Genomic DNA, 18,239 nt, shown 5'->3' on the forward strand with positions numbered 1-18,239 from the left:
TTTCCCTCTAGGTCCCAGCTCTCAGCCCCAACATATAGTACACGACTGGTGAGGGCTGAGAATTGACAGCTGTCAGGGTGGTCAGCAGCACCAGGTATGGTCCTTTCCAGCGAGGCTCGAGTGTCTGGGCTCAGTGTAGCTGCAGTCTCCGACCTGGAACTGATGGGATGTCTCAGGGGTCTCCAGGGCATAGGCTGCTGTCAGCTGTGAGCAGATTTCTTTCTGTATCACCTGTAGGTCTTTTAGCCTTGCAAACAAATCATTATTACTATGGCACTATGACGTGTTGGTTCAGTAACATCATCTAATACAGTCAGGGGGGCTGAGGCCCCATATAAGATCTCAAAGGGGGTAAGGCTGAATCTGGAAGGGGTATTTCTTGCTCTGAAGAGAGCAAGAGGGAAGGAGTGTCACCCAGTCTGCGCCAGTCTCCATGGTTAATTTAATTTGGTCAGGGTCTCTTTTAGAGTTTTATTTATTTACTCTACCTGTCCTGAACTTTGAGGTCTGTAGATACAATGTAATTTCCAATCGACCTCTAAATACTTGGCCACACCCTGGCTTACGTTGGCAACGAAAATAGGGCTGTTGTCTGACCAGATCACCTTGGGTACTCCAGACTGGGGGAAGATTTCTTCCAGTATCTTCTTGATGACTATCGAGGCCGTCTCTTGCAGTTGTTGGCTTCACCAGGGCATCCAAGAGATGGTAAAGGCATCTGAAGTGCTGATGTGCTGGGGGGTAGAAGTTCAGCCATCCCAGATGACATCGTGTTGTCCACCATGGCAGCACCCACTTGTCTCTGACCTTCATTCATGAAGAGAACTGTTCCCGTTTGTGGACAAGGTCCTTGGCTTTCAGCAGGGGTCAATCAGCCAGTTGCACAGGTCTTTCCTCCACCCATGGGCTTCTGTCAGTGCTTGACACTCGTGCTGTGGTGGCTCCAGGTCTGGATTGGGCAGCAAGGTGACCAAATTGTCCCCAACCGGTGGAGAACCTAGTACATGGCAGCTGACCGTGGTCCCATCTTTTGGGACACTCTATTTAAAGGCAAAACATCAGCCACTCTATCACAGTTTAAGTCCTGGATTGGGTGATAATTGCCAGTGCCCGGCTGGCAGGAACGGTGTGTTCCAAGCAGAACAGCGCTAAACCACACACCTCCCAGCATCAGGTACTGGTGCACTGAGACAGGTCTTAAGCTCCACATTCACAGTCTGTAGATATGCATACACATGGCCTCACCCAGCGATTTCAGCCCACGCAAGCCAATTTGGAGAGCAATTTTCTCATGAGCAAGGGATAGGGGAAGTCAGGGATGACCATGAATTAGTGGGTGGGTTACCCGGCCCACGCCAAGGTCCACTGTTCTTCGGGCAGTCCATAAGTATTGTTCGTTGCCAGGAACCCCTTGCACTCAAAGTCTTTGGATATTGGCCCACTGGGGGGCATAGGAGCACAGAGCATTGGGTCCCTTTCCAGCACTCTAGGACCAAGAAACTCTCCAGTGGCCCCTCTTGTTCTTTCTTGGGCAGTCCCTGCCCCAGTGCCCTTTTTCTTGGCATTAGGCACACTGATATTTAGCCAGGAATTCTCTTCTGTTGCCAGGTACTATCTTCCTAGGTTCCCTAACTACTGTGGCCAGTATATGTTCCTCTCTCATCTTTTATCTAACTTTAGCTCTCTAACTTCTTCTTCTTTTTGTCTCTTTTCTTCCCTAGCTTCCTGCTCTTTTTATCCTCTTTCTTTCTTTCTTTTTTTCAATCTCTCTGTCTGCACCTTCTTCTACAGCTATTTTTCTCTGCAACTTACAATAACTCTCTCAGTGACTTAGCTTAACCCTTCAAGTTTCTGTAACTTTCTCTTCATATCCTTTCCTTATCTTAGCCAAATTGGTGGGGCATTTTCCAGCCCCTCAGAGACCCACCCTTGGAGCCTGGCGGCAGACCTGGAGCACTCCCTACCTTCAGGCGTCTGAAGAGAGCAGGCAGAAGTGAGGGCCTTCTATCCGTGTCTGGAACATTTTTTCTGGCCTCTAGTAGGATCCCGTCTTTCCTCAGTGGTAAAGAAAACCTGTAACAGGTACTAACAAGCATGAAGAGGGCAAACAGCATTTAGTCACACAGCTAAACCAGGAGGCCTTCTTGGACAAAAAGCCATTGTACAAATAAGCACAAGCTTTGTCTATGAAACGGAAAGGTGAGCAGAGAGGCAGCAGATCTGTTATCGACTATCTCTCTAGACTTAGATTTTTCCCTCAAGGAGTATAACCAAAGGATGGAGAGATGGTTAGAACCTGGGTGCTAGATGCCAGGTGGCTGACAAAAGAATCGTAACCAATTCACCTGGGGCTATCAGGACCTCAGTAGCAGCCCTTTACCAAACTGTCTCACTGGGTTTAAAGGCCCATGGAAAAGAAAACATTAATCCTGACCTTGGCCACCGCCTGATAAGGCAGGCTCCCTTAAAGAACTTCTCTAAATGAGCGCTCTCCTACTGTGAGCAAATGTCAGAAATTCCTTTCTTGTTCTTGTTTTCCTTATAGTCCTCTCCCACCTCGCTCTCAGCCTTTTCACATAGTTCCTCCTGTAGCATTTCTAACACAGCCTCTCTCTCTCTCTCTCTCTCTCTCTCTCTCTCTCTCTCTCTCTCTCTCTCTCGATAGCCTGTTGACAGCATTTCTGATCTTTTAGGCAGCTACTCACTAACTGTCAAAACGGCTGAAACTCTGCCTTTAAGATTCCTTACTCACAAGCAAAATTTAAATCTTTCTCTAGCTTATCTCAGCTGCCTGCGAGCACAAGCACAGATAAAAACACTGTTTTAACAATTAACTTTGGCTATCAACCAACACACCGCCACTAGAGCAGGGTCCATAAGATTAAGTTTCTTACTCACTAAGCATTAAGGGGACCAAGTAAAACTCTTCGACGAACAAAGCAAAACATGATTTCAAACACAGTCGTCGGTCCAAGATTTTAAACACAGTCAGATCTTTTTGACTGTCAGTTGCCGGGTCCTCCCTGCAAAATTCAGCTCGTGGAACGTTCTCATGCGTCCCAGATCCTGCGCGATTGGGGCGTCCCCCTGTGCGCTTTCTAAAAAGGAAAAAGAAAAAAAAAAGACTATTTGGAGTAGGAATCCTTCATCTACTCACAGGCGCCTATTCGGGGTGGGGAACCTTCTTCCACACGAGCACAGGGCAGGAATCCTTCATCTGCCCAGACAGTGCACTCTCAAGCTAGCTTTCTACGGAGTGGGAATCCTTCTTCCACCCGTGCACAGGGCAGGAATCCTCCTTCTGCCCAGACAGTGCACTCTCAAGCTAGCTTTCTACGGGGTGGGAATCCTTCTTCCACCCGTGCACAGGGCAGGAATCCTTCTTCTGCCCAGACAGTGCACTCTCAAGCTAGCTTTCTACGGGGTGGGAATCCTTCTTCCACCCGTGCACAGGGCAGGAATCCTTCATCTGCCCAGACAGTGCACCAAGACCTTAAACCGGTACTGAAAAACACAGACTACAAGACTTAATTCACACAAACTCACACACAGCAGCCGCTTTCCAGCACTCACACTAACGTACCTCCAAGTGGCATTGGTGTTTCCGGGGGGTCACGCTCAGATCCCGGACGAGCCCCCAAATGAAAGAGCATACCCCAAAACGGGGAGCCCCGTCTCTCGCTCCGATCGCGGGCTGGGGTGCCCCCAGGAATCACGAGTAGCCATTCTTGATGTAACATCAAGAGGTAGCTTTAATTAACATGATCCTGGGTCTTAGTGGGATCCCGGGTCGACACGTATCTCACACAGGAGACAGAGGAATCGACCCCGAGCCTCCAAACTCGAGGGTTTATATAGGGGAGGTTAGGGGCATTCTCGCGGTTACACATGATTGGTCAATTCAAATGGTGCACAGTTATGTTCGGCGCGAAATTACATCAGCAAGGAGTACGTGCTCTCTAGCAGCTCGGCAGGCAGGTAGGGTGGCTCATATCACTCAGGGGGGTGAAGGAAGGGGAGGGGGTGGCTATAGATGGTCAATGTCCTTGGGGCTGATAGCTGGTTTGGCAAGTCCTATCTCTGGCTCTCCTTCAGGCATGTCCGGCCCTGCACATCCGGACTCTAACAATGAGTAACCTTTTTAACTCTAGTTCTGCAATACATGTCCATGAAGCTTTCACCAAGAATCCCCATTCTGTGTTCTAAAATACTATATATATATATACACACACACAGTGAATCCTCATTTATGGTCAGCTATGGGGATTGATTCTCTGGGAACCTGACTTTGAGATAGAGATAGATGTATAAATGTGTTTGAAAAGTGCCCTTGGGGACCATGGCTGTGACAAAGAGGAGAGAAGAGGATGGGGCAGAGAGCACTCTGGCTCTAATGCAGTCACAAGAGTATGCAGGCAGCCCTGTGTGGGGCTCAGGAGCTGGCCTGACCCTGAAGTCTTAGCCTGCACTGGAACAAGCAGGAGGCCCGGCCTTAAAGTCCCCATTGGCTAAGGACGAGGTTCCTGGTCAGAACCTAGTTACCACATTGTAACCGCATAGCCATCCCTTCTCCAATATCATTCTTCCTGAATTTCCAAGTCCTATCATGAGGATATTTGGGGGTCCACTCTGATCTTTTACTCAGAGCAAACATAAAAATCAGGTGGATGGGCAGGGAGTGGAATGGCCTAAGGTTAAGCTAAACCTCAATTTTAATGGGTCCATAAGTTCAGGAGGGAGTCCATTTGGCATTGTCATCTGTGGCTTCTGTGTCCTTATCCCAGGTGTGCTGACTCTGTGATAAGATGCCACCTCAACTCACATATGTCAGGGTGAAAATCATGTATGACTTTTCTGGGAAGAACTCTGCCTTTTCCTACCATCTGGAGTTATACAACATCTCTATGCAAAGCTCAGAAGAGAGGGGTGGAGATTGTGGAGGCCTTAGAAGTTGAGGATCTTTTCTGATTAAGGCACATATTTTTTCCTGTATAATTTTTCCCTTGCTCTTTCACTAATGATGGTTGACTTCATTCCTGGCCTGAAGTAAACTGGATTCTAAGGTTTGGATTAGGGAAGCCCCTCTTTTTGAGATGATAAGCCCAGCAAGGGATCCCACTGCATACAGGTTCCTATTCCCAAGGAAGTTGTTGCTGCAGAATCACAGCATGGGGGCAGCAGCACAGGATATCTCCCAGCTTTCTCTCCTGCACCTGCTGCAACTGTAATAAGGCTGTTTGTTTGTTTGTTTGTTTGTTTGTTTGCTTTTTATTGGAAATACCTAAAATCTGGTCAGAGTTAATACATGCCTTTAATACCAGCACCCACAAGGTATTTTTGTTTTTGCTTTTGTTTTTGTTTTATTTCATTTCATTATTTCTGTAATTGTTGTTAGGATTCTTATTGTTTTCTTTGGTAATTCCCTCTACCTCTTCACTCTGTACCCAGAATGTGAAGCCCATGCTCTGCATGGTCCTATTATTCATGTTAAGAATTTTATTCTTACCACCAACACCACAGATGATCACATTATTTACTTTCAAATCAGGAAAACAGGCATAAAGAAGAGAGCTATGTTGTTTGGTTTCAGGTAACCAGCCAATCAGGAGTGTAGGATGGCTTCCCAATGTTTTGGATTAGGTAAGCTTCTGTTATTGAGATGAAAGGCCTCTGTTGAAACCTCCAGTTGAGTAACAGAGAGCCTGGAAAGACTGAAAGAGAGGTTGCACCTTGAAGGTGAAGGCTGGCCCTTCAGTGCCTCTGCAGCCTGAGGCAGAGTTCTGTTGTGAACACAGGAGCACTTGGCCAGAGATCATAGGGGACTGCATTTTGGTTGAGCCCTGAGACCTGGATGAGCAGAGGCCTCCACAGTCCTGATAAAGGGAAGCAGAGCCACATAGATGTGAGGGAACAATGGATCTTTGAACTGCTTGTTCTCCACCTCATTTATCTTGTATACATAATATATGTAAATGACAAGGGCATCCTACTTTATCACATCTAGTCTTTCTATCTGTTAAAGCATGTGCAAATGTAAATACAGTAGAGTTAGTTCAGCAATACATTGTATCCCATTTTGTTAAAGAACTTTGTTTTATTTCTATTTATATATTTTTTCTTTTTCACTTTACGTTCTGCTCACTGACTACTGATACTTAATTCCTCTCCCACAATCCTTCCCCAATTCTCCTGGCACAGTCTTCTCTGAGTGTATGAGGGCCAACTGTCTCAGTACCTCCCTTCTTTAACCAAAGCCTTTCCTGGGGGCATTGGTGAGGATGCTGGTTTTGAATGCCTAGGACTTGGCTTTCTTCATGCTCCAATTTGCTGGCTTTTGGAAGTTTGTGAAGAAATGTCTGTGAACTTGGTCCTTCATCCAGATGGTACACAAGAGGCAATGGTTTTGTTAATATTTTTGAGAGTATATTTCAATCAAACCTATCCTACTAATATCCTAACAATAACAAAGGTAATGGGAGGCTACACATCTATTCCCTTAGTTTTCAGTTCTTCTCAGAGCAGCAGTGTAGAAGCCCACAAAGCTGGCAAAGTGAAGTGAGGTCAGGCAGGGGTCTTAAGAGCACAGTCCTACATTCTTAGAGTAACTCCTAGGGATTTACCATATCCATACACCCGTAGCTCCATATGCACTGGACCCCAGGGAAGTGCTCAACATTCATTGCTTTTGCCACGCAGTTTGCCACAAATGTTAGAAATCTGAAAAGTTCAGGAAAATTGAAAGTGTGAATAACTCCCAGTGACTGGAGTAAGCTCAAACAGTCTGTGACAACGAAGAAATGACTAAGTATCCAAGAAACAAGACGCTCACCAGGATCGTAGTTTTATCCCAGTAAGAAAATTTGAATAATAAGTCTTCAGGTGAAAAGATAAATTAGGAGGTCATAGACCTAAAAGTTTTATCCTTTGCCCTCAGGGGAGCAGCCATTCTTTCAGCCTTTCCTGGCCCTGGGTCACAGGATCAGAGTTCTCACCTGGAAGCAGGGTTATCTGGAAGGCAGATAATACATATCCACAGACTCCCCTTTGGGTACAAACTGATAGGCAACTTCAAGGCTTAAAGTCATTCTCTCTCTCTCTCTCTCTCTCTCTCTCTCTCTCTCAGCTTGAGGCTGCACACACGCTGCATTCTTTTGTACATTCCGGTTTTTTTATTGCAGTTTTCTTTTCTCAAACTCCCACAATCATGTACACGTCTGTTCATTACCCTTTCATTCTCACACACACTCTTCATACACACCTCGTACATATCTCACACACACCACATGTACTCTCCTGTCACATACACACACATAATCTTCACACACACCTCACACATATCTCACACACAGCACATGCACTCTCCTGTCACGTACATACACATAATCTTCATACACACCTCACACATATCTCACACACACCACATGCACTCTCCTGTCACTCACACACACAGTCTTCACACACACCTCACACATATCTCACACACACCACATGCACTCTCCTGTCACTCACACACACAGTCTTCATACACACCTCATACATATCTCACACACAGCACATGCACTCTCCTGTCATGCACACACACAGTCTTCATACACACCTCATACATATCTCACACACAGCACATGCACTCTCCTGTCATGCACACACACAATCTTCACACACACCTCACACATATCTCACACACACCATATGCACTCTCCTGTCAGGCACACACACACAATCTTCATACACACCTCATACATATCTCACACACACCACTTGCACTCTCCTGTCATGCACACACACAATCTCCACACACCTCACACATATCTCACACACAGCACATGCACTCTCCTGTCACGCACACACACAGTCTTCACACACACCTCACACATATCTCACACACAGCACATGCACTCTCCTGTCATGCACACACACAGTCTTCACACACACCTCAAGTTCTCTCCTCACTCATTCTCAAATGCTCTCCTCATGCTCTCTCCCTGGCTCTCACATTTGTTCTCAGACTCGCTCCCTCATTAGCTCCCTCATTAGCTCCCTCATTCACTCTTCACATTCTCTCTCCTCTCACTCTTCACATGCTCTTGTCATGCTCTCTCATTCGCTCTCACATTTGTTCTCACATTAGCTCTGTCATTTACTCTCTCATTCACTCCCTCATGGTCTCTCTCATTTACTCTTCACATGTTCTGTAGCCTTTCTCTTCTCCCAGTCCTTTATTAATAATCCAAAGGCGGGTAGAAAAAAGAGATTTTATAATCATTGCCAAATCAAATGCAAAGAATGACTACATCTCACCAAGGACTAAGAATTACAACTGTTCTCCAAAGTTTCAGGCTTGCCCTATACCCAGGCCTGTGGCCAATATAATAATAATAATTGTAAACTTATCGTGATTTAAACTTTAACCATTTACTTTTATACTTCAGAGTCCAAAGCTCCGAGATCAGCTAATTGAATTTCATGTGACACTCTAATGATAAATGACATAGGCAAAACTGCCAGGCAGTGGCCAGAAAGAATCAAGGTAACTCTTAGCACACTAATTCCACTAGCTTTCTGTTCCTTGCACACAATGACTCTCATAAGGGTTCCAGTAGTTAGACTTAGTTTACTAGTATATTATTTTATATATTCTATACTTCCTTAACCAGTCTATAATATTATGTAAAACTTACTTCCTAACTTCAATAACTTTTTCCTTTCTTAGGGTCCCAATGTTGGTTCTAATTCATTTTCTCTTATTTTCTTCAAGCTGTCTTTGCAAGTAAAACCCTAATCTAGAACTACAATTCTGCAGTTATTACATTTTTTTCCAAGATGAGAATACACAGTATCCACCTGGGCCACTAGGGCTGTGCTGTGCTGTGCCCCTATGCATCAATTTCCAATTGTCTAAGAATCATAACATCAAGGAACATCTAGTTTCACAGAATTCACCAGAGCAGAAGGAGAAAGAAGTAGGAAAGTCAGATATAATACAATAATTGTGCACACCAAGGCCAACTGATAGGCAGTCACACACAAATGAAATCTATAAAGCCGTTGTCCAGGGCTAAGGTTTTGAGAAATGGAAACAACCAGTTTTTACAAAAAGCTACTGCGGGCTACTGCGATGTCCCCATTGTATGTTGTCCCCAGCATTAGCCAGAACTCAGACAACAAAGGGAGGTCAAAAGGATACAGATTGGAAAGGAAGAAGTCAAAATATCACTGTTGCAGAGGATAGGGTAGTATACATGGGACACCCCAAAAGTTACAACAGAGAACTCCTAAGCCTGATAAACAACTTCAGCAAAGTGGCTGGGTATAAAATTAACTCAAACAAATCAGTAGCCTTCCTCTACACAAAAGATAAACAAGCTGAGAAAGAAATTAGGGAAATGACACCTTTCATAATAGTCCCAAATCATATAAAAATACCTCAGTGTGACTTTTATCAAACAAGTGAAAGATCTGTGTGACAAGAACTTCATGATCTGAAGAAAGAAATTGAAGAAGATCTCAGAAAATGCAAAGATCTCCCATGTTCATGGCTTGGCAGTATGAAGATAGTAAAAATGGCCATTTTCCCAAAGTGACCTACAGTTGCAATGCACTCTCCATCAAAATTCGATTGCAATTCTTCATAGGGTTAGACAGAACAATTTGCAAATTCATTTGGAATAACAAGTAATGCAGGATAGCTAAAACAATCCTCAACAATAAAAGGACTTCCCTGGGAATCACCATCCCTGAACTCAAGCACTTTACAAAGCATTAGTGATAAAACTGTATGGTATTGGTACAGAGACAGGAAGATAGACCAGTGGAATAGAACTGCAGACCCAGAAATGAACCAGCACACCTATGGTCCCTTGATTTTTGACAAAGGAGACAAAAGCATCCAGTGGAAAAAGGATAGCATTTTTAGCAAAGGGTGCTGGTTCAAATGGAGGTCAGCATATGGAGGAGTACAAATCATCCTCTTCTTATTGCCCTGTGTAAAGCTTAAGTCCAGGTGGATCATGGACCTCTACATCAAACCAGATCACTCAAACTAATAGAAGCAAAAGCGGGGAAGAATCTTGAACACAAGGACACTGGAAAAAATTTCCTGAACAAAACACGAATGGCTTATGCTCTATGATCAAGAATAGACAAATGGGACCTCATAAAGGTACAAAGCTTCTGTAAGGCAAAGGAAACTGTGGTTAGGACAAACCAGCAACCAACAGATTGGGAAAAGACCTTTACTAATCCTACAACTGATAGAGGGCTAATATCCAAAATATACAAGAACACATGAAGTTGGACTGCAGGGAGACTAATAACCCTATTAAAAATTGCAGTTCAGAGCTAAACAAAGAATTCATAGCTGAGGAATATGGAGTGGCTGAGAAGCACCAAAAGAAATGTTCAACATCTTTAGTTATGTGGGAAATACAAATCAAAACAACCCTGAGATTCCACCTCACACCACTCTGAATGGCTAAGATCAAACACTCAGGCTATAGAAGACGCTTGCACGGATGTGAGAAAGAGGAACAATCCTCCATTGTTGGTGAGATTGCAGACTGGTACAACCATTCTGGATATCAGTCTAGAGGTTCCTCAGAAAATTAGACATTGCACTAGCGGAGGACCCAGCTATACCTCTCTTGCACATATACCCAAAAGATGCTCCAACATACAACAGGGCACATGCTCCACCATGTTCATAGCAGCCTTATTTATAATAGTCATAAAATGAAAAGATCCCAGATGCCCTTCAACAGAGGAATGGAAACAGAAAGTGTGGTACATCTACACAATGGAGTACTACAGAGATATCAAAAACAATGACTTCATGAAATTCATAGGCAAAAAGAATGAACTAAAACATATCATCCTGAATGAGTTAACCCAATCACAGAAACACACACGTGGTATGCACTCATTGATAAGTGGATATTAGCCCAAATGCTCAAATTCTCCAAGATTCACAGACCAAATGAAACTCAGGAAGGATGACCAAAATGCTGATTCTTCACTCCTTCCTTTAAAGGAGAAGAAGAATCCCTATTGAAGGGATAGGGATGCAAAGTTTAAAACAGAGCCTAGAGGAATGTCCATTCAGAGTCTACCCCACATGTGGCCTATACATATACAGCCTTCAAACTAGATAAGGTGGATGAAGCTAAGACGTGCAGGCTGATAGGAACTGGATATAGATGTCTCCTGAGAGGCACAGCCAGATCATGTCAAATACAGCGGTGAATGCTAGCAGCAAACCATTGAACTGAGAACTGGACCTCAGTTGGAGGAATTACAGAAAGATTGAAAGAGCTGAAGGGACTTGCAACCCCATAAGAACAACCATGCCTACCAAGCAGAGTTCCCAGAGACTAAACCAGTACCCAACCACTATACAGGGACTGTGCCATGGCCTCATCTGCATGTGTATCAGAGGATGGTCTTCTTGGGCACAAATGGAATGAGCAGCTCTTGGTCCTGCCTAGGCTGGGAAAGTGGATGGCTGGTGAAGGGAATATTTTATAGCAGAGGTGGAGGGCGATGGTATTCGGACTTATTTCTGGAAAACAAGGAAGGAATAACATTTGAATTAGAAATGAAAAATATCCAACTAAAAATCAACAACAACAAAATGGTATTTTGAGCTTCGAATCAAAAAAAGCCACAGTCAGGAAACAGAGAATTGTATGCCTCTGGTTTTCTTCAAATATGCTTGAGGCCCAGGTAGGTTCTGGGCCTAGGCTGAACCAAGAGGGTTCCTGCCACTGACTGCTCCTCTATTCCTGTTTCCAGAGGCACCATGCAGATTAATATTGGGCCAGAGATGTGGGAAGAGCTGGTCAGAAGTGGCTTTATTTCCTGTGGTCTCAGGATTATCTGCATTCCAGGGTGTTCAGCATTTTCTGCCCCAGGATTTGGGTGCAGGGTTCCCGATGGCTTTAAACTCCCTTATACCATGTTTATATGTCCTGGGAGGTATTACAGAAAAATTAATGTTTATCCTACTAATTTGGTCAAAACTCTCATCGACAGAGTATAATTTAGAGGTAACTATATATTTGACAGCAAGCATACACAGTGGGTAATGTATGCATGATGAAGTTGAAATTCAGAGTTGGAAACACAGTGCACAGTGACTGTATAAATGCCTGGGAATCTCAGTCTGACTGGGAAGTGATTTGATGCCCAGTCCCCATGAGAATGCAGAGATCCATCCCTCCCTGATAGCTGTGGGACTTCAGATGTTGACACTAATGATCAATAAAGAAGGTTCTTAAGAGTGAAGAGTTTGAGATTACCCCTTTATTGACCAGAATACATCCAATTTACTGGATAGTAACCAGATGCAGGTAGTCAATATATACAGTCTATATCCTTATCAAAATAGAAAAGCAAATGAACAAAACAACAACAGATAAATAACAAATCTTCAAATGAATAGAAGGAAAACCAAATAACCAAAACAATTAAAAATTAACCAAACTTTAAATAGAGGAATTGCACTAAGCATTTTTTGCTGCTCCTTTTGCAGAATAGACTTATAGCCTGTGGCTTGCCTTGGAGACATAGTAGACAAGCAGTTAGTGATGGTAACAATCTTTTCGAGAGGAGGGGAAGTAGGTCTGATTTGTTGGAGTGGGGGTATTAAGGAAAAAGCCATCCAACACTGAGTATAAATGATATTACAGACTTTGTCACAAAGTCTTTCCAATATTGTGAACTGATCTACATGAAACTCTTCTGGGTGACCCATCAGGACAAGTACAAATTTACACGTGCACGGTCTTTCTGGATGACCAGCAGCTCTTGATTGATGTGCATCATCACTTCTCTGCGTCCCTCAAAAAGTGCACACTTGCTGGAGAGAGGCAAGGTGAAAATACAGCGTATTCAATCCAAAGAAGTTAAACTAAAGGAGGAAAATGCAGTCCACAATTGCTATGGACATTACAGATGAGACGCAATAGTGGTGTATTTGCTGTGCACACTTAGTTCTCCTCCTGTAGCTCTTCTCTCCAAGGGAGATCTTGTCCTGGTCTGTGTCATGTTCGAGTTTCTGCTGGAGAATTTCAGACCTAGCAGAGCAAGGGAATAAAGATTTAGTGAGTGGTTGTCAATTCAGCTCTCCCTCTTACATCAGCTCTATTCAGTTGGATAATCCAGCATGACCTGTCAGCTGAGGTCAGTCCCTGCATCCCCAAGTGTCCTAGAGTACCTGCGCTTGGATTTATATCTCACCTTTCAAACTGCTAGAATTTGAACTGTGGACTATGCACTGTACTGGGATTAAGAGAAAAATGAGCATTTTTCCCACTGGTACAGGTATATGACACTGAATAATAACATTGTAGCTATGTCTGAATCTGAGTTCAAGAGAGGTATGAGCAACCTAGAATACCATGTGGATTCCTTCTGGAGAACATGCCCAGAATTGAGGTGAAATTTCTGATTATGTCAGCACTGAAGGAACCCGTCTAGTTTCCATTCGTAACCACTGAATCTGCAAATACACAGAGAAGCCATCTCACTTCAAATTCATGCTCACCGCACAGATCTTGTAATCACTGAGAATGTGCTCCATGCAAATCTTCCCAGCGTACACATGGACATTAAAGGTGATTGTGATGTAGAAACAGAACAGCACCCCTGTAAGTCTATGGCTAGTGCAAGGCAGTTTGTGAGAGGACAGAAGAGAAAATGTCCTCAGATCTTTCCGGAGAGATCACAGGAAGAAAGGAGTAGAACATAGCAAGAAATCCAGAGGATCATATATATATTGTTTCATGGGCAAAATTCACATGAACTGTACCAGAACAATACTCTGAGTAGCTCTTTAACTGCCTGAGGCTGAAATCCAGGTGGGTTGGTCATCCACCCAAAAAGGGTATTTATATAGGGAAGGATATTCAAATGGCCTCTTCCAGCCTATGTTCCTACCTGAACATTAATGCTTAATGTAAAGATTCCCCAGGATTCGCTGGAGGCATAAAAAAATGTTGAGTGGAATATGTACATAGTGGCCAGAGCCTATAGACAGCTCAGTCAGTGATGTGCTGTCCTCCCATAAACCGTCATAGACTCAGGGTTCTTTCCCCATTAACAATCTGGCTTAGCAAGTCCCAAAGGCTGTGTAGAGCTGTCTTGTTGCTCAGCAAAGGATCATATGTTGGTGGTGGACTAGACTCTTGTTCTTGTTCACTCTTTCAGACTTTCCCCAAAGTGTGCAACTTCTTCTAATCGGAGCTGTCTTTACCATAGCCTGAGTGACTTCATGCCCAAAGCTAGAATCATAGGAAATCTCCATAACCAGGATCCAAATCAACAAATTTTCTCCCCGTAATGTGATTGTTCCACAGATAATTTGAATAAGTAAGTAAAAGCTTGCATGGATTATCTCACACTGAATCAGAATCTATGGAAGGGCTCCATCGTATGTACACTTTTACTCCTTGGCTGATGGACGTCTGGATAGATTCTCCTTCAAGGTTACTCTGGGACCACTACAACACTGATGTGCCCTAGTTGCAATGGCAATACCTACTCCTTGTTGTGGAATCACTGGGTTAACTAAAACTTCTGTTCCACTTTCTGAACATGGCTTCTCATAGGGCTACCTGTTCTTACACTGTCAGACCCATTTGAAGCTCATCATTTCTCCTAACCCACTGAGGCTGAAATTAACTGAGAGAAAATGATGTTGATCGACAGCACTTGCAGAATGCTACACAGATAACATAGAGGAGCGCTTTGGATTATCTGTGCACCTAAAGGGGTTCCTGAAACTGCCCTGTTCTTGCACCACAGCATAGCTATGGGACTTTTTCTGGATGACGATACAATTCCAAGCAACTCAAATTCTCAATGAATAAAATCCAAGCCAAACTCCTAGGGGAAGTTGTAGTGTGCCAAGGTAGCTCGAAAGAAATGGTAGCAGGCAATGTGGAAAGCAACCTTGGAGAAGACACAGTGAGTGACATAACCTTCCAGTGGGCTTTCACAATTCACAAAGAACAGAGAAGCAGAATAAACTCATGGATTTTTCTAGAGAAGCCTTGCCCTTACCTCCCAGTACTCCATTCCTTTGATGTGCTCCAAAGGATTTCAATGCAGATCAGTAGTTTTGCCCCTAATCACTTGAAAATCTAACTTTAGAGGTGTTTTTGTGTCCTCTTTTTGGGGGTTGCATATCTAATGGATTTTATTGTCCTGCTTCTACACCATAACAAAAAGGGACCTGCAAGCTCTAGGCCTGTACCATTTGTTACCCCTGTGAAACATGATTCACTTGAACATATTTCCACTCCTCCCCCAGACTTCACACGATAATTCATTCTGAAATTTTTGGAAAGAATAAATTAGTAATTTAAGTGTCCTTTTGCTGTACAGAGCTAGATGGAGAAACCAAATGACTGGGCAGCTCTATTTCATGTTTCATGGATGTAAAGTGAACGCTTAGAGTACTTTTCTCATGAAACTTGGAAATAGAGGGAAACACATGTTCACTACTGCAAACACACACACACACACACACACACATATATTCACACACACACATATACCCACACACACACCACACACACACACACACACACAAACACACACACAAACACAGACACACAGATACACACTTGCATGCACAAATGAAAACTTTGCTCTTATGCAGCACATTTCCTGTTGAGCGAGGAATTAGTGGGAACAATGCTGTGTACAAGTCTCTTAGACACAAGCAAGATGTGCTGCCCTGGCCTGTACTCATTTCCACTTCAGGAAACCTTTCTATACAGATACTTGCTGGTCCGACAAGTAAGTTACATGTTTTGCACAGATAGCCTAAACAACACAACATCAAATCCCCAAGAGAGATTTCTAGGAAAAGACTCCATCAAGCTCTATGCTGACTCATCATAGGCCCCTCACTAAAACTACCCTGTTTCCTTCATAGAAGACTTTGGAAGCATCAGAGAAGGCAGTGACTCATTGTCAGTTCCCAGGAACATTTCATCACATTAGAGTTCATGTGATATTAAAACAACTTCAATGTCAGTAAGAAAAAGGCTAAATAAATAACATACAGTGAATTTTCTGAAATGCAGCACTGCGTACAATATTGAGAGGGTATCTATCCTGAAAGAATGCAGTGCCCATGATATAGTCAGCAAAGCAATGTCAGCAGAGGGTTGCACTCTAGGATTCCATGCAAGATCATGGTGAAGCCAATAAGACAATCCAGAAACTTCCCGGGGGATAACTCTGTTCAGGTAAAGTGAAGAAATCTAATCCTTATTTTTGAAATAGCTGAATGGTTTAAGAATGTGTTGAGACAAATAAGAGAGGGGGCTCCACCTGGAACTGGACGAATGATGCAAAGACTGCTGGCCAGCACAAAACAGGAAGCTTCATGTTTGTTGAGAGACCTAGGCTTAAAGGACTAAGTTAGATAATGACTGGACAAAACTGCATGTCATGAACTGGCCTCCCCGCATGCTCCCTAAGATGCAGGTCAGCATAGCAATGCAACTTTCTTGGTGAGAATTGGGGGTACATATGGATAACTTTGTTCTTGAAGCCTCAAGTCTCTCATGCCAACCCTCAGCCTTTGAGAAACCTTTTCCACATCCTTGCTCTTCTAACCAGCTTCAGGTTGTAAGGCCCAGTTATGAACTCTCCAGGAGCACTCAAATAAGACAGGGCTGACATGCTGATACACAGGCTCTGTAGTTACCCAAGATCTATGAAGCATGAAGTCACCATCTTCATATACAGGGACATGAGGGGAGGAAGAACAAAAGCCACCACAAATGACAATGAGAACCATTTCTTTGGCATTTCCACAAGGCTCTCCTCCTTGAAAACTACTTACTTCCTGAGTCTCACACGATCCCTGTAAAGAAAATGGGCTCTGGGCTTTTGCTTCATCCCTCAAAGCCCTGCTCTAGTCTAAAGAGGGGCTCCCACATAGCACCCTCCATACATAATGGCATGTAGTGCTGTGCTGTGTGATCAACCTATCTCCCTTAATGAAGTGCAGATTCTCAAAGAGCAGGAGCATTTGATTTCCAAACATGCAGTTTCTTGAAAAGGGGCTATCTCCACAGAAAGCCTTGTAAACCATCACATGAATGAACACTTGGATGAGACCTAGGTCAGGACATGGATCAGTCAATAGACAGTTACATTGGTTTGTCTATGTTTATGGTAAGACCTGAGGACAACCTGACCCTGAGGCCTAACCCTACCTGCTGTTGCGTGGCACTGGGGTCACAGATGTTCATTCCGGCCTCTTCCCAGAGCCTCTTTGTCTCCACAGAGGATGCTGGCAGTTCAGTCTGCTCCACCAGCAGTTCTCTCTTCTCATCCAGCAAAATCTGTATATTGTTCTTCAATTGAGCTTGTTCACGCAGGAGCTGGGAGTGCCTGATGCTGAACCACAAACAAAAAATGGTAAATCCCAGCCAGCTTCTATTTGCCTGTCACTCCTGCAAGTCCAATCATCCCTTCAAGGGTCCTCATCCTCAGAAATCCCCAGAATAGAGCCACACTATGCAGGTTAGCACCAATTAGAGGAGGTAAAATCCAGAATCCACATTCCACATGAATCAAAGTACTTCTGAAAATCCTGACACTAAGACGGTTTATATAAATCAAGGAAGAAGAGATGGTCCATAAGGGAGCTCGTATGTCCATGGTATGGTGAAACCATCTTCATGTTGTGGGGAAAGCCCCTCTGAGGGGTAGTTGAAGACCAAATAGCTATACAATCTTTCCATGTGTTTCTCATGGATCACAGATCTTTAAATCTCCTGTCAGAGTCCTAGAGATTCAGAGTTGATTAATATTCCCATCATGGTGCAAACCTTTTCTATCTAGAGGAACTTTAACTGGGAAAATAACAATTGGAGGGTCTTCTACACCCCTCACATGTACGACAACTGAGTCCAAGAGCTACAAATCTAAGACCCTTGCCAGGAGGCAGCCTTCTTGTTAAGAGTCAGACACTACAGGACCAGAGCCCTGACTTTGGTTCAAAGTCACACAGGACAGAAGCATTCCCTGCCTAGTGCTGGGTTCTCATCTCTGTCAGCGACTCACCGGTAGGAACTGTTCACTTGTATGAGCTCCTTGTACCTCTCCATGGCATCACTTATTGAGTTGGTCATCATTTGCATAGCCATCATTCTCATCTCATGTTCAGATTGAAGGACTGGCAATTCGACATGCAGCCTGGGTTAGGTCATGGCCAAAGG

At 43.8% G+C, this 18,239-nt stretch overlaps 1 protein-coding gene across 7 annotated transcripts in view; it reads right to left on the reverse strand.

The window, feature by feature from the left end:
* Positions 1–8,205: 8,205 nt before the first annotated feature.
* Positions 8,206–18,239, reverse strand: part of LOC148003365 (disks large homolog 5-like) — a 32,473-nt gene continuing 22,439 nt past the window's right edge. For 3 of the 7 annotated variants that reach the window (XM_087568497.1, XM_087568500.1, XM_087568494.1), the window contains 3 exons: positions 18,085–18,216; positions 17,232–17,415; positions 12,278–13,070 (listed from right to left, as the gene is read on the reverse strand). In XM_087568497.1, coding sequence (XP_087424623.1) covers positions 13,065–13,070; positions 17,232–17,415; positions 18,085–18,216 — 322 coding nt within the window. In that variant the 3' untranslated portion in view covers positions 12,278–13,064. Of the gene's footprint in view, positions 13,071–17,086; positions 17,416–18,084; positions 18,217–18,239 lie in introns of those variants that run through there. The other 4 variants (XM_087568499.1, XM_087568498.1, XM_087568496.1 and 1 more) reach the window with 4 other exon arrangements.

The sequence above is a fragment of the Rattus norvegicus genome, chromosome 9, assembly GCF_021556685.1.
Source record: "Rattus norvegicus strain SHRSP/BbbUtx chromosome 9, alternate assembly SHRSP_T2T, whole genome shotgun sequence".
In the NCBI taxonomy this organism is placed as follows: domain Eukaryota; kingdom Metazoa; phylum Chordata; class Mammalia; order Rodentia; family Muridae; genus Rattus; species Rattus norvegicus.